This window comes from Kogia breviceps, chromosome 5 (genome assembly GCF_026419965.1).
Source record: "Kogia breviceps isolate mKogBre1 chromosome 5, mKogBre1 haplotype 1, whole genome shotgun sequence".
NCBI classification, from domain to species: domain Eukaryota; kingdom Metazoa; phylum Chordata; class Mammalia; order Artiodactyla; family Physeteridae; genus Kogia; species Kogia breviceps.
The window spans coordinates 84,881,141-84,896,807 of record NC_081314.1 but is presented as its reverse complement, the minus strand read 5'-3'; the positions used below and the strand labels follow the sequence as shown (position 1 = coordinate 84,896,807).

The 15,667-nt window shown below is 40.0% G+C and overlaps 2 protein-coding genes across 2 annotated transcripts in view; one reads left to right on the top strand and one right to left on the bottom strand.

Annotated features, from left to right (window-relative positions):
* PLA1A (phospholipase A1 member A) overlaps positions 1–2,799 on the top strand; it is a 72,945-nt gene extending 70,146 nt beyond the window's left edge. The window contains exon 12 of the transcript XR_010840764.1: positions 2,624–2,799. The gene's annotated coding sequence lies outside the window, so the exon portion shown is untranslated. The remainder of the gene's footprint in view (positions 1–2,623) is intronic.
* A 1,740-nt stretch (positions 2,800–4,539) lies between these two features.
* COX17 (cytochrome c oxidase copper chaperone COX17) lies at positions 4,540–12,041 on the bottom strand. The gene is made up of 3 exons (XM_059064770.2): positions 11,795–12,041; positions 9,368–9,456; positions 4,540–4,668 (listed from the first exon to the last, which is right to left on the bottom strand). The coding sequence occupies exons 1-2, from the start codon at positions 11,899–11,901 to the stop codon at positions 9,372–9,374; spliced, it is 192 nt and encodes a 63-aa protein (XP_058920753.1). The 5' UTR covers positions 11,902–12,041; the 3' UTR covers positions 4,540–4,668; positions 9,368–9,371.
* Between the last annotated feature and the right edge of the window lie 3,626 nt (positions 12,042–15,667).

Below are 15,667 nucleotides of genomic sequence, written 5' to 3'. Positions count from 1 at the left end.
TGAAGCCACTGTACCCATGAGATAGGATAGGCCTAAGGATGAGAAGGTTAAAGAGGAGAAAAACAGAACAAGCCTTGGTTCTTCAAAGTATCACTGAGCCATTGTCTCAAATCTGAAACTTTCAACCTTCAGACTTTATGACAGGAGATAAATTACATTTATTGCTTAAGTCTCTGTAGTTGGGTATTCTGGTACTCGCAGGTGAAGGCATTCAGATTCCGATCTCCCCAAGGAATTCTGTAAGGACTACTCTTCAACCAACAGTTCTCTGAACATCTGCTGATTGTTTTATTCTATGAAAACTGAACGTCATATGACTTGTTGTTATGTGCTACGAGTAATTTTCTCTCAAAAGTCTGAGTAAACTGAGAGGAATTGCTCCTCTAAACTCAATTTGACCATTCAGGATGACTTGGTTGTTAAGTGAATACCATGATTTAGTGCAAAATTGGTTGTCTACTCAATACCCATTTACCATTTACCACTTCCTCCTTGTAACAGAATTCCAGTTTTGTTCTGATATCTCACCTACACATGGATCCAAGGAGGAAATCCTGTTTAAGCCAGTCAGCAAAGGGCATTCTGTTGACAATTATTATTGGTCCATAAAAATACATATAACCTAATTTGGCTCAATCAGACCAAAAAAAGGGGGGGTGGGTGTGGGAACTTCATGCCTTAGGAATGATTTCTCTTTCCTCTGCTGCACTTGAACAAGAAAGTACATTATTAGCTTCATTAGTCCTAGGAGAGAGCTCTGAGATGAAAATAACTTGAGTCTTGGATGGCACCACTGAGCCTTGATATCATTGCATCTATAGCTTGCCCTAACCCTGCACTGCCAGTTATGTGTTTCCCTTGATGAGGATTTTGTATTACTTAGCTGTCAAAAGCACCATAATTAACACAGATAGAACTACCATCTAGCAGTTTATAATAGCTAAAGAAAAAAACACTGGGTATAGTCACACCTGCACTCTTTTAAGGAAAATATTTATCATAGCACTGAATATTCAACTTTATATCTTTATAGCTTATATACATATATCCACCAGAATATAAGCTCTTTGAGAGCAGGCCATGTCTTACTAATCTTTGTTCACTACTTAGCACATAGTTGGCATTTAGTATATCCTCAGTAAATCTTGAGTCAAGCAGCCTCTATTCTTGAGGACAGGGGATATGTCTGTTTCACACATAAATACTCAACACTTAGGGCAGTTCCTTGCACATAATAAGCCTTCACTAAATATGTAATGAATGAATAGATGAATTTATAACTATATATTAGACACCTGGTACAGGAAAGAACATTAGGCTTTTGGGCTTGAACTCTAATGACCAAGACTCACATCCCAGGTCACCAGATATTTAATCAGAGCAACTTCCTTAACCTGAGTGCCTGTACTCACCTGTAAAATGGGTATTATAGTTTCTCCATCACCCTCACATCAGACCTGCAGAAGGTATAGTTAACCTAATGGAGACCTTGCTTAGGGACATGGTCCTGTTCTTATCAACCTTCAAGGCAAATGTTTCACGTTAGACGAAGGGAACTAATTATAGACAATAGTGTGAATGTATCCGTATTGAGATTTTGGGATGCATTGTGAATAGCAGGGGCTTAGCAAAGAGGTATGTGGTGGTCAGAATGTAGTGATCACCTATTAGGAAGTTAAGTTCTTCATTTTTCAAATTATTGTGGTGACATCTATTACTGTTAGTACCAAAATGCTGCACATGATTTCTAGGAAGGCTTAAGCGCTAGGGAAGGGTGGGCAGAGGGTCTTGTGAGATGTACTTTTAACTATGGCAGATGTCAAGAAGGGTGTGTGAATTCTTTACAAATCAGATGAGCATGTCAAACTGGCAAAGTCTTAAAAAAATTAAACTTGCTAAGAGCTTAGGGAAACAGGCACCCACAGGTACTAAGGTATTATAAATGGGCACCCCCTTTCTAGAAATCAGTCAGGCAGTACTCATTCAAAGCCTTGAAAACTCTGGCCCATCCTTAGTTAAATGATTAGTAAAGACACTTGTAAAGACTTTCCTATGGAAACTTCCATTGCAGTATTATAATGGAGTAGCAAAAAAATAAAAATAAAAAGTGAACATACATGCAGAAAGAGATAAATGGCAAGAAAGTCACCAAAAAGTGGCCATATTGTAGACTGGTGGGATTTCAGGCGACTTCTTTCTTTCTTCCTTACATGTCTCCATAAAACCAGCCAGCAAAACAATGTATTTTAATATCAGAAATAATTTAGGTATCTGTTATGTATCCTGTTCAATTCTGAGACCCAATTCCTAGAAGGGTATCTGACACACAGCAGGCATTCTATAAAACATTTGATTGTTGAATGTATGTAGATAGGGAATTGGTAAGCCACAGAGTAGATTTATACATAGCTACTACAACTCATATTGTAGAACTGAACTCACAGGTGGTAAAATATATTAAGGGGAGAAGGCAATTAATATTGTGATTGCATTACAAATATGTAGTATAGAAAAATGCTCTAATTTTTTGTTTTAGAAAAATGTATAAGAAAAGTTTGGAACAGCAAAAATTAACATTGGGAGATGATAAGGTTAGGGATTTTCTTTTTTTTTCCTTTTGTAGTCCCAGGACATATTCAAGCAGAACCTGGATAACCATCTGCCAAGGATCTGTATTGGCTCGGAAGTTAGTTCACATCATCTGCCTTAGGAGTCCAAGATTCTATTCTTCACCCTAAAAGAATGCTCTGAAAACTATAAAGTGCTTACTATCAATAAAATAAAAACTCTACATCCAAACGAGTATTAAAGTGAAAAATATGAATACAGACTCAAAGAATTAGAGAATGTTAGTAACACTGAATGTTACCATGCCAAATGCTTTATGTACACCATTTCAATGCGTATGCACATTCTTGTAACTTAGGTATTGCTACTCTCCCTGTTTTTTTCTTTCAGATGAGAAAAACAGACACAAACGGTTGGCTTGCTTGCGGTCACATAGCCAGCTGTTGAACTGAAGTCTGTCACACTTTGAAGCCATGCTCTTAATTAACTAGGAAGGAATCTTAGGGAACATTTTAGTTCAGCTCTTTTGTAAGAGGCAATTTTCCAGTCTTGATACATGAACCCTACATATTCACTTATTTATGTTTCTCAGTGTCTTTTGTTGTTGAGATCTAAAACTCCATTTACTTGAAGACAGAATATGACCAATTGTCTCATTAGCTCATAAGCAGCTAATAGGACCACAGGGCTTGTGTTACAAGATTTGTTTATACCAGTCATCCCTCAGCATCCTGAGCGATTGGTTCCAGGACCCCTGTGGATACTGAAATCTGCATTTTCTCAAGTCCCTTATATATTGATAAAATGGTATAGTTTTTCTATATAACTTAAGCATATCCTCCTATATACTTTAAATCATCTCCTGATCACTTACAATACATAATAAAATGTAAATGTTATGCAAATACTTGTAAGTACAATGTAAACAGTTGTTAACACTATGTAAATAGTTGAAAAAGCAGCAAACTCAAGTTTTACTGGAATTCACCCACCCCCACCCCCCAATTTTTTTTTTTTCCGGTACGTGGGCCTCTCACTGTTGTGGCCTCTCCCATTGCGGAGCACAGGCTCTGGCCGCGCAGGCTCAGCGGCCATGGCTCACAGGCCCAGCCGCTCCGTGGTATGTGGGATCCTCCTGGACCGGGGCACGAACCCGTGTCCCCTACATCGGCAGGCGGACTCTCAACCACTGAGCCACCAGGGAAGCCCCTCCCCCAATATTTTTGATATAAGGTTGGTTGAATCCACAGATGAGGAACCCACAGGTATTTTTTTTTAATGTCTTTATTGGAGTATAATTGCTTTACCATGGTGTGTTAGTTTCTGCTTTATAACAAAGTGAATCAGCTGTACATATACATATATCCCCATATCTCCTCCCTCTTGCGTCTCCCTCCCACCCTCCCTATCCCACCCCTCTAGGTGGTCACAAAGCACCAAGCTGATCTGCCTGTGCTATGCGGCTGCTTCCCACTAGGTATCTATTTTGGTAGTATATATAAGTCCACGCCACTCTCTCACTTTGTCCCAGCTTACCCTTCCCCCTCCCCGTGTCCCCAAGTCCGTTCTCTACATCTGCGTCTTTATTCCTGTCCTGCCCCTAGGTTCTTCAGAACCAATTTTTTTTTTTAAGATTCCATATATGTTAGCATACAGTATTTATTTTTCTCTTTCTGACTTACTTCACTCTGTATGACAGTCTCTAGGTCCATCCACCTCACTACAAATAATTCAATTTCGTTTCCTTTTATGGCTGAGTAATATTCCATTGTATATATGTGCCACATCTTCTTTATCCATTCATCTGTCAATGGACACTTAGGCTGCTTCCGTGTCCTGGCTATTGTAAATAGAACTGCAATGAACATTGTGGTACATAACTCTTTTTGAATTATGGCCACAGGTATTCTTTAAGAAAAATAAATACATAAACACCATGTGAGGAACACAAAAAGAAACACACCTAAAGACTTTTGACCAGGGATATTCTTTTTTTTAATAAGTTATAAATACTTTTAAATCTATCAATGTTCATCAAAGAGCTCCCAAAGTTATTAAATCTTCATTTTTCAGGAATTATTCATTCCCAGAGCAGACCACCTGCAGAAAAAGATGTATTTTAGAAAGTCAGATTTCAAGCATCATGTCAGACCTATGGAGTCAGGGAATTAAGATGCTAGAAATGAATGCCTCAGCTGAGGACTATTAACTAACTGCCACAATTATTCTAAACCAGTCATGAAAAAAAAGATCCACATTTTAAAATTCTAGTTCTCTTTAAATAAAAACATCACGGAAACTGTTCAATCCATTACAAGGTTTAACCTTTAAAGTCTTTGTTGAAGTAAAAACTATACATTTATTTATTTTCTCAAAAACATCTTCCACAAAAGACTAAGGGAGTTTACTTTTGCAGATACTAAAGAGAAGAGACCTGTAGCCTCCTCTGTTCTGACTCAAGTGTTTGGCAAAGATTCATGAAGTGGAAGGCAGAAGGTCAGCTCTGTACACAGGCATTTCCTGTGGAAAGTTACTCAATCCCAAGGGCAAAGTAAGGGTAACACTTCTGAAATGAATTTGGAAAGATCAAAAAGGGAGAGCAGCAGAGGATGGGGTTGCTGGTGTACCAGGCTTCTCTCCAGACAGCTGGCAGCCACGTCACCCCCACCCCCACCCCCACCCCCCATCCCAGAAGACAGGAACAATGCTATAAAGGTAACTGAGAAATTTGGGCTAGCCAACTCTTCAAGTCTAATTCAAGCGCTTCCCTCACCTAGCTATTCCCTGCATTTCGTTTAGAAAAGAAAATAAGCCTTAACAACAGTATAAATATATAAACTCTCTTTTCTAAGGCTCAAAGTTAGAATACACTTAAAGATAAGCAAAAATGAAGCCACTCAACATTCAAGAGATAGCAGTCTATATAGCACTGTTACCGCTTTGTTACCAGCTACTATACATCAGGAGGGGCTACCCACTGAAAGCCTCTGGGTACAAAGTCCTTGACAGAAGAGACCCTGTGTCATCTCATCTTGGCATTTTCTAGAGTTTTAAACAATAGATATCTCTTGAATGAATAAATGTTCAAATAGCAGAAATGACCCTTTTTCTTGACTCTCAGGATCATATTTTCATACATCATCAGTTGTCTCTGTGTGCGTTTTGTGTGTGTGAACTATTAAGTTCTGTTAAGCTTAATAAATACTGTGTATCACCACCTCTCAGTGCCGGTCCTTTAATTTCTTTCAATGATTTTAGCTCCTCAAGCTGGATTCTCTAGGTTTCTCCTGGCTCCTAAAGGCAGAAAGATACCAGCTGCCATTTCCTCTTTACATGTCTAAGCAGGTTTTAGGTTCCTCTAGTTTCTCTTTCAGTAAAAGAAGCAGTCAAAAGATAGAAGTGACTAGAATCACCACCATCATACCCTGTTTTTCCTTAGTAGTTTTCAAGTCTCTGCCCTGGCTGCTCTTAAATCTTTAGACAATTTATATTTATTTATACTATCCCTACTACGTCTTCAGCTTAAGCCAGTGGTTCTTAAAGAGGGGGACACTTGAAAATTATCTAGGAGCTTTTGAGTCAGCGGTACAGTTCAGGGTTCAGGCTTGTGAATTTTGGAAAACATTCCTCAGGTGATTATAAAGGTACACTTACTTTCATACTAAGTCCAATTTACTGGATTCAAGGTACAATTAAGATCTATCTTATTTAGAAAATAACATTAAAATCTACAAAGGTTTTTGAATTAAGGAAGTTTCATGATCATTACTGGGAAGATCTAAGATTGCAAAATATTTTTCCTTTGAAGCTATCCTCGGAAAAATGTGGTCTAATAGTCTAAGAGATACCAATTTAGTTAAGTTTATCTTATAACAGTGCAGACAGTAGCACTGGATTTTACCTTACAGTCACTGACTGGTTACTGAGTTATATACACCTATGCATTTCAACAACAGGTCTTTGTAATTAGCATTCAAAATAAAGTTTTAGGATTAAAGTTCAAGACTATGTGTAATCCTAAAAATGAATATGTTGGAATAAAATCTCATTAAGTGCAAGGAGTGAAGTATAAAGTGCTTGAGACTTGGAGAGTAAAAAAGACCTAGATTCTAGTTTGAATGCCACCACCTATCCACTCTTAACTTGAGAAAGTCTTTTTTTTTTACTTCACTGTCCTTCCATTTCCCCATGGGGGCCAGGGAAATAGGACACCTGGGACCAATGTAGATCCAAACACCTGTTCTTCCTCCAAAAGTAGTATTATGCTGAAAATTTTTAAATGATTATTTTCAATTATTGGAAAGGCCCTATGTGGATTCACATTCTTCTTTTCGTAACCAGGATTCAAAAATAATCAGGACATATATTAAACAGACCTCAATAGAATGTCTGCTATCCATGACTCCCAAGATATGGCTCTTCTGTTCTGGTTTCTCTTTGACAGTTTACAAAGCCTATTCACACATATATCATTTAATCATCATAATGACTCTAATGAAGTAGTTTGGTCATGTACTGTTCTCTCTCCTTTACACATGAGAAAACTAAGGTTCAGAAAGAAGGACTTGCCCAAGATCGTACAATCAGTTAAACGTTAGGTCTTCTAAGTCCAAAGCTCTTGCATTTTCTTTTATACACAGATGAAGTACACAGGAATCATTCTTACTCTCTGTCCCAATAACATAGAAAACCATATCTTCTGGTCCTCATGAATATATGCTAGTTATAGCAATAAAATTGTATCACCTGTGAGGTCCACATGAAGTCCAAGAGACTTCTGATGCTCCTAAAAATTAGCATTTTAAAAAATCACCCTTTTTGTCAAGGCAGACTTAACCCTAAGCAACAGCTAACAAAACTGACTAGGAAGAAAGTTAGATTAGGAACAAGGAAATCATGTACAAATGCTGAGATTTCATGTCTTTGAAATAATCAATAGTTATACTTTTTAAGAACAGCTCCCCACAACCATATTTACTTATTTTACAAAATGATTCACCATGGGATTTCTTTAAATAACCATCTAATCTTAAAGGCACTTAAGTATATCTTGTATACACAGATATCATACCATGTGTAAAATCACAAAATATATTATGGTTCTCTTTTTTTATAAATGAAAAAAAGTGAAATCCAGACAGGATTAATGTCTTGATGAATATAGATGTAGCTAAAGTAAAACACATGCTAAGCTAGAGAACAGGAGAACCAAAGTTAAGCCTCAGGACTTCCAGCCTAGACTGTTTTCCACTACACAGTGATACTTCTTATCAGCTGGGGACAGGTTCCTTATCCCTCCTTTTTCACAGCTCAGTGAGGAAGACTGGCCACATGTAAAATTCCAAAGAGGCAGGAAAGAGGTGAAAGGGAAAGAAGCCAGACTCTCTATTACTCCTACATTGGTATGTAGCCTTGGCATGATCTCTCAGTTATTATTCAGTTATAAGTGGTGGTGTGGTGTGGATCTTATGGGGGAGTAAGGGCACCAAGCAGAGGGAACCTCTGGAGACAGAGGTTCCAGTTCTGACCCTGCCTATAGGAAGTCACTTCATATCTATAGGCCTTAGTTTCCTCATTTATTGATTTAACAATCCTCTATTGAGCACCTACTATGTGCCAGGCACTGTTACCGGTCCTGGAGGTATGCCAGTGAGTAAACAGAAAATTTCTGTCTCAGAACTTACATTCTAATTGAAGTAAAACAATTCGGATGATAAATAAATACAAAATATGCAGGCAATGGTGTAGCCTAGCCACTAGCCATATGTGGCTATTAAAATAAAAAAACAAACATACAAAAAATTCAGTTCCTCGGCTTTACTAGCCACATTTCAAGGGCTCCACAGCCACATATGGCTAGTGGCTACCATACTGTAGAGTGCAGGCACAGAACATTTTCATTACCACAGAAAGTTCTACTGGACAGTGCCAGGATAGAGTGATGGGGAATGGATGCTATTTTAGATGGAATGTTGAGGGAAAGCCTTTTCAATTAGGAGGCTTGAAAACAGATCTGAAAAGAGATCTGAAGTGAGGGATTAAGTCAAGTTGCTATCTGAAGAGGTCTCAAACAAAAGGAGATAATTTATTTGTGGTATTGTTGTATACACATCACCTAAGGTCCCTTTCAGCATTAAAATTTGAATTCAAAGTTCTTCAAAAAATGGTCTGAGGTTTTAGTTTTATTAGAATAAAGCATGGTACAAAAGAAACAGCAACAATTCCATTTCTGTTTTGCAGAAAGCAATGCTTCCATGTGCTGCCTACTCCATATTTAAAAACACTTCCTAAAAACTCACAAGATGAGAAACAAAAAATAGAGAACATTTCCCTTTTAAGTCAGACAACTGAATATTTTGAACTTCCTAAGCCGTGATTCCTGTCTCTAACATAACTCTAAAGGCTTTTGCCAAGCCCTTTCTTGAAAGCTTAATTCTCCCCTTCCCAAATTCACCAAACACCTCTAATTTTTTTTTTTTTTTTTTTGGCTGCACCACGCATCATGCAGGATCCCTACCAACCAGAGATCAAACCCAGGTCCCCTGCAGTGGAAGCATGGAGTCTTAACCACCAGACAGCCAGGGAAGTCCCACCCCTCTCATTTATTAGCATCATTTACTCCATACACTAGAAACTGAGACGTTATCTTTCCAGTGATACTTAGGCATGTTAGATTAACCAGGTGAACTACCTTTCAGACATAATGGTGCCCAACGATCGCTAAATCTGTAAAGCAATACACAAATTTGAAGCAATCAGCCTATGTATTACCTTCCCAATAAGACAGTAGCATGCTCACCATTTCATATCTTAAATCCCAGGGCTTTCATGCATTCCTTGTGGGCCTCAATTAGGTGTCCACAGTTCTCTTCTCCTTTCTCAATGATGCTATAAAACAAAATGTATTTGTTATCTAACAAAGTAGGCACTAATCACGTTAGTGGTAAATAAGCATGCAAGATAGTGATGGGGAGTGAGGCCGAACACAGATCTCACTGAATACAACTGGAGTTTTAAAGAATGCTATTATACCAAATGGCTTTGTTTTACTGGCCCTTGTGATACTTCCTTGCCCATGAAAATGTCCCACAGATAACTAGTTTTGGGGGGGCATGGAGGAATCTGATTAGAAGAAATAATTATGCATATTAAATATTGCCTCTAGACAATATCCAAGGAATAATACCGCTCTATAATGAAATAAACTGAATAAAAAGTTAATGTTAAATGGACAGAAAGAAGAGCTTAATTTTTTGCCTATCCCAGAGGAATTAAATTTTTTATTCTGCTCTACATTCAAATACACCTAAGTAAATACACTTCTAACCACAAGACACCCAACATAAAGAGCAAAAAACATTTGGCTGCCAAGAGCAGCCTGATGAGCCCCACTCCTGATGATCAAAGAACTTTTTCCTTGTAAAATTCACAAAGGAAAGACTAGGACCACACAGCTTTATTTCTAAGGGCCTGAAAATGTAATTTTAGCAAAGAATCAAGTTAAGCCAAATTCAACTACAAAAAAAAAATTGACTCCTGACTCTAGATATTTGGGGAGAAGCCACAGTGGTCAGAGGTAATTGATGCAGAAGTAATTTAAAGAAAGGTAGGTTCTCTCCTCCCTTCCAAATCCTACATATCCTTCAATAACTTTAAGGGCTGTCTGCTTGGGATAGCAAGCTCCTTATGAAACTAATAGCTAGCCCTCCCTGATTGTTTACTGAATGCTGTAAATACTGTGCTAGGCACTTGATGTGGCTGATAGCACAGTAATCCTGGAGGCAGATACTTTTATTAGGCCCATTTTACAGATATGAGGCAGATATGTTAAATAATTTGCTCAAGGTCACAAAGCTGGTTGGTGGACCAGAATTCAAACCCTGACACTGGATCCCAGACTCTTAATCATGATACAATAATATCTGAAGGTTCACTAATACTTACTGTTAAAGTGTGTAAGTATAGTTACCGATCAAAGTAGTCTTTCAATTCTCCCTTCACAGTATTATTTGCAAAGTATTGAGTATCAATAAAAAGCACTGAGCTCCTACAACTTTATTCCCCCTCTATGCCACTTATGATCTCTTTACTTTCTATGCGAGGACAAAAAGGGGCTGGAGAGGTGTACATTCACATTATCTGAAGATTTCTTCTGAGATTTGTTCCACAATAGAGGCTGTATACCAGCGGTCTCCAACCTTTTTGGCACCAGGGACCAGTTTTGTGGAAGACAATTTTTCCACAGGGTCGGGGGGGTGGGTGGGTAGCTGTTGGTTCAGGCTGTAATGAGAGCAATGGGGAGCTGCGAAGCGGCAGAGGAAGCTTCCCTCCCCCGTGGCTCCTGTTTTGCTTGCAGCCCGGTTGGGGGTCCTTGCTGTATACAATAGCTGTATACAATAAGAACAAACAAAACCTTTTGCGGGTTGATGGTATTGTAGATGTACTATTCTCAACACTATAATGTCATCTATGTCATAGCCTGGTTGATTTTTAAATCATCTACCTAAAAGGGGTGGGGTTAAGGGGATATTCCCTACTGTTAAGAAACGTACCCTGTCCTGTGTCCTACGATGTCTAAATTTTGGAAGAAATTACCAGAAAACTTACTCTTTGATACTGCCAAACCTGGTACAGCAATCATTAACTTTAATGCCCCATTAACTTTAAGCTCCTTTAAATCAAGTAGCATCTTTTCCCGTTTCTACGTCTTCGGACCTAAGGCAGTGTTTGACCTATAACAGATGCTCAGAAACCCTTTGCAGTAAAAAATGAACGGACGGGGCCTTCCTGGTGGCGCAGTGGTTGAGAGTCTGCCTGCCGATGCAGGGGACACGGGTTCGTGCCCCGGTCCGGGAAGATCCCACATGACGCGGAGCGGCTGGGCCCGTGAGCCATGGCCGCTGAGCCTGCGCGTCCGGAGCCTGTGCTCCGCAACGGGAGAGGCCACAACAGTAGAGGCCCGCGTACCGTGAAAAAAAAAAAGAACGGACGAAGCGTGCCCGGGTCAGTCCGATCTCTCTCCAATCCCCTCATTCCCCTCATGTTTCCCCAGTCTGAGCTATAGGCTCAGTCTACAGACAGCTGACTGCGAAGCCTACAGGGCTCTACAACCCTCAAGAGCGCCGCACGACAAAGCGAGGGCCACGACTAGCTCCAAGCGGGGCAGAGGCGCCCGAACGCAGCGCGCGGAGCCTGCCGGCCGCCCCCTCCCTAACTGCGCACTGACCACGCATCGCGCGCCTTCTTGGTCTCCGGGCAGGCGCAGCAGGGCTTCAGAGGCTTCTTCTCCTGCGACTCAGATGGGGCAGGGCTTGCGGCCGCCAGACCCGGCATTTTTCGCGCCAAAAGCAGCAACTAGTACAGACACCCTAAACTCTCCAACCTCCGCAAACGCCGCCGATTAGCCCGCAATCACTTCCGTCAGTCGCTGTGAAAAGAACAGGAAGTCCTACCTCCCTCTGACAATTCGGTGTGGGGGGGGGAAGGAGAGGAAGGAATAAAAAGGGAGAAAAAGGCGCGTGCGCAGAAGAGGCAAAATGAAGCCAATAACGCGAGAGCGCCTCTTCGGCGCAGGCGCAGAGAGGGGAGATGAAAGCGTTGCGGGTTTGTAAATCGACTTGGGGAGGAACCACGAAGGATGAAAGTAGTAAGGCTACTCAGAGATATTTCAACCCTGCACCCACCACGAATGTCGAAAACTGAAGCCCGAGAAGGTGAAATGACTTGTCCACGCCAAACAAGAGAAACCACTAGCGAAAGCCAGTTCCTCTTGACTATCAGATTAGTTCCCAGTATTTTATGCTCAGCATTATCTGCCTTTTTATTGTCCTCTCCACCCCCCTTCACTTTGAACAATCCAATTCACAAATTTTGAAAAAAAAAATTCCTCTGCTACTCATACCTCACCCCACACGCTTTAAATCCTCAGCTAGTTGGTATTTATAGCTTCCTCTCCAACTGATTTGATTTCAGTATGAATTGTCCAGTCACAGGGCAAATATACCCGTTAGAAAAATGCTTTTTCCTCGTCATTTCTCAAATTCAGTTAACACCTATCTACCTAAGTAGACAAGTAAACTGGTGCCTACGTTATATGCAATATAATGCCCATAACCATTGCGCTTTTTTCTGCAGAGGATTGTTGGAGAAAGAATGAACTTATTTTTTTGAAGCAGGACTAACAGGCCTTCGTAAAATAACTGCCTAGGGATAGATATTTTGGGTAATCAAACTTTCAGTATAACCTAACCGAGGTTTGTTTCTGTATTTCAGAGATTTAGCTCAGGGAATCCTGAGGTGTGTCTGTGAACTGGTGCCGTGTAGGAGTAATTTCTATGTGTGTATTTTCGAAGATACTAAGATCATCCCCATTTCGTCATCTAAAAACTACTAATTAGCATGATTTTTACTTCATTCTGCATTGATATGTTTAATAATACAACATCTTGCCCTTACATTCTCCTGAAGTCACCCATGTCCACTATTCTTTCAACTAGACGTCCACTCCCATTGTTCCGTTATCTTGCTACTCAAAGAGTGCTTCTTGAACTGACAACGTGGACATCGCTTGGAAATGTAGTATACTATAAACACAGTTCAACAAATCAATGGGGAAAAGAAAATAAACTGGAAAAAATTAAATTCCACATCTAAATGTGAAAGGTCAAACTAAGAAATTAATAGAAGATAGTAGAGGAGATTATCTTTATACCAAGGGGGGAAAAGCCTGTTTGACGGCATTGCAAAAGAACAAATTGTAAGTAAAAAAATTGATGAAGTTAATTACATGAAAATAAAGGCTTGAGGATTTACAAAGGACATGCTAAATTATTTAAACTGTTACCCATACCTGCCCCTAAGAGCTAAAGGATCCTTGCCTTGATCTCTTTGCTTATTTCAAAGCACTTGGTATTTGTCAAAGATGTAAAACAAAGATGTTTTACAGCTGTAATTCCAGAAACGTGCAGTGGTCAACCAACCTGAACCGGCTCTGACTTCACCACAGAAATGTTTCTGCGCAGATGAAACCTGGCAGTGTCCAAAAGTTACTTTTGCTTCATTACTATGCTAAACTCTCCACCCAGTGGGGAAACTTGCACTTTGCTAGGCACAATCCATGCAGTATGCAAAGAAGTGTGGAAGACTGCACATGCCCCAGTTGCCCCTGAAAATCTCCCTCCATTTCCTAGAGCCTTGATTATGTCCCTGCCTCCTAACCACTTGAAACTCCTTTACTCTCCTCCCCTGGGGGAGAAGGTATATTTAGAGCACAAGCTCTCCACCATTCCTTGATCAATGAATAAAGTTTCTGCTCTGCTATACCAAACCCGGGTTCATTTGATTGGCATTTGCAACTACAGGCAAAGGACCCATTGAGGGGTCACCGACCTGTTGGGGATCTCTAACAAAATAAGGAGACCAGGGCTTCCCTGGTGGCGCAGTGGTTGAGAGTCCGCCTGACGATGCAGGGGATACGGGTTCGTGCCCCGGTCCGGGAGGATCCCACATGCCGCGGAGCGGCTGGGCCCGTGAGCCGTGGCCGCTGGGCCTGCGCGTCCGGAGCCTGTGCTCCGCAGCGGGAGAGGCCACAACAGAGAGAGGCCCGCATACCACAAAAAAAAAAAAAAATAAGGAGACCATTAGACTGATGTGGCGCTAATGCTATGGCGACCTACGTAAGCAAACAAAAATTTAAGCCTATAAAAAATCAAAATGCTAAAGGCAACCAATCACAAGCAGCTAACTAGGCTTTAAACTGTAGCCAGTCAATAATTAATTTCCTTACTTTTCTTCCACCTTTTTTCTATAAAAGCCTCTCCCAGAGCTCTTGTTGGTGAAGCTTTCCTAACCACTTCTAGTTTGGCGCTTCCTGATTGGAATCAATTTTTCCTCAATTAAACTCTTAAAAATTTTAATATGCCTCGGTGTCTTTTAACAGACACTGTAGACAAAGTTAACAAATAGATGACGAACTGGTAAAAGATATTTGAAATATCTAAATCCAACATGGGATTAATGTCTAAAATACTTATGGAACTTAGTAACAATAAGAGAACAGCAACCTCATAGAAAAATGGAGAAAAGATATGAACGGTCAATATATAGAAGCAAAAATAAGCAAATTTTTTTGTTTGTTTCTCTGCCTATTTAACACAGGAGAATATGTAGAAAAGAAAATCCAAGGTCAGCACTCACAAAAAGGGCTGTTCCAAGAGTACTAATCATAAAAATGGAAACTAAAACAACAATGAGGTATTACTTTACACCCAGTAGACTGAAATTAGATTAGTACTTGGATAATGCCAAGTACTGATGAGTATGCAGGAATCCTTGGGAATGGAGACTGGTCCTGACATTTTGGAAGGCAGTTAGGCAATATCCAGTTAATTTAAGAATAGGGGCATATCCTATGACTCAGCAGTTCTATTCCTGGATCTATATTCCAAAGAACGTCCCAGCAAATCCATAAGGGAACATGTAACGGGGATCATTGTCACAGCATATTTAAGTAGCAGGGAACTGGAGGCAATCTGGGCACTCATCACTGGGGAGGTAGATAGGGAAATGTGGAGTACAGGGTCCAAACTACAAGAAATTGACAGCATACCCACATAGTAAAATGCACACATTTAAAAATAGCATGGGTAGTGGAAAAAAGAAAGAGAATAGATACATAGCCCAGTACTATTTGCATATATTTAAAGAAGGTGTGCAAAAACAAAAATATGTGTATGAACACATGTGTGAAATGATTTGCTTATTTAAACAGAATGGTTGCCTATAAGGAGAGGCAAGTGGGGGCAGAGAATAAAGATAAATGCAACTAAAGTACCCTTGCAGGGACCAATGATGATCATGTGTCATGCACAGAGGAGGACAATTAAGTCCTGCACCTGAAGACCAAGGAAAACTATGCTGGTTGCACCCTGCTCTATGCAGTTTGGAAAACACTGCTTTATGGAGTAGAAATGGAATTGAATTATTTTAATGTCTTCTTTCACTACACTTTTAGGTGGTGTGGAACAAAGAGACTACACTTTGAGGTGGTGTGGAAAATTTTATTCTAAGGGTTAAGCCACTTCCTTGCTTCTAAGTAAAA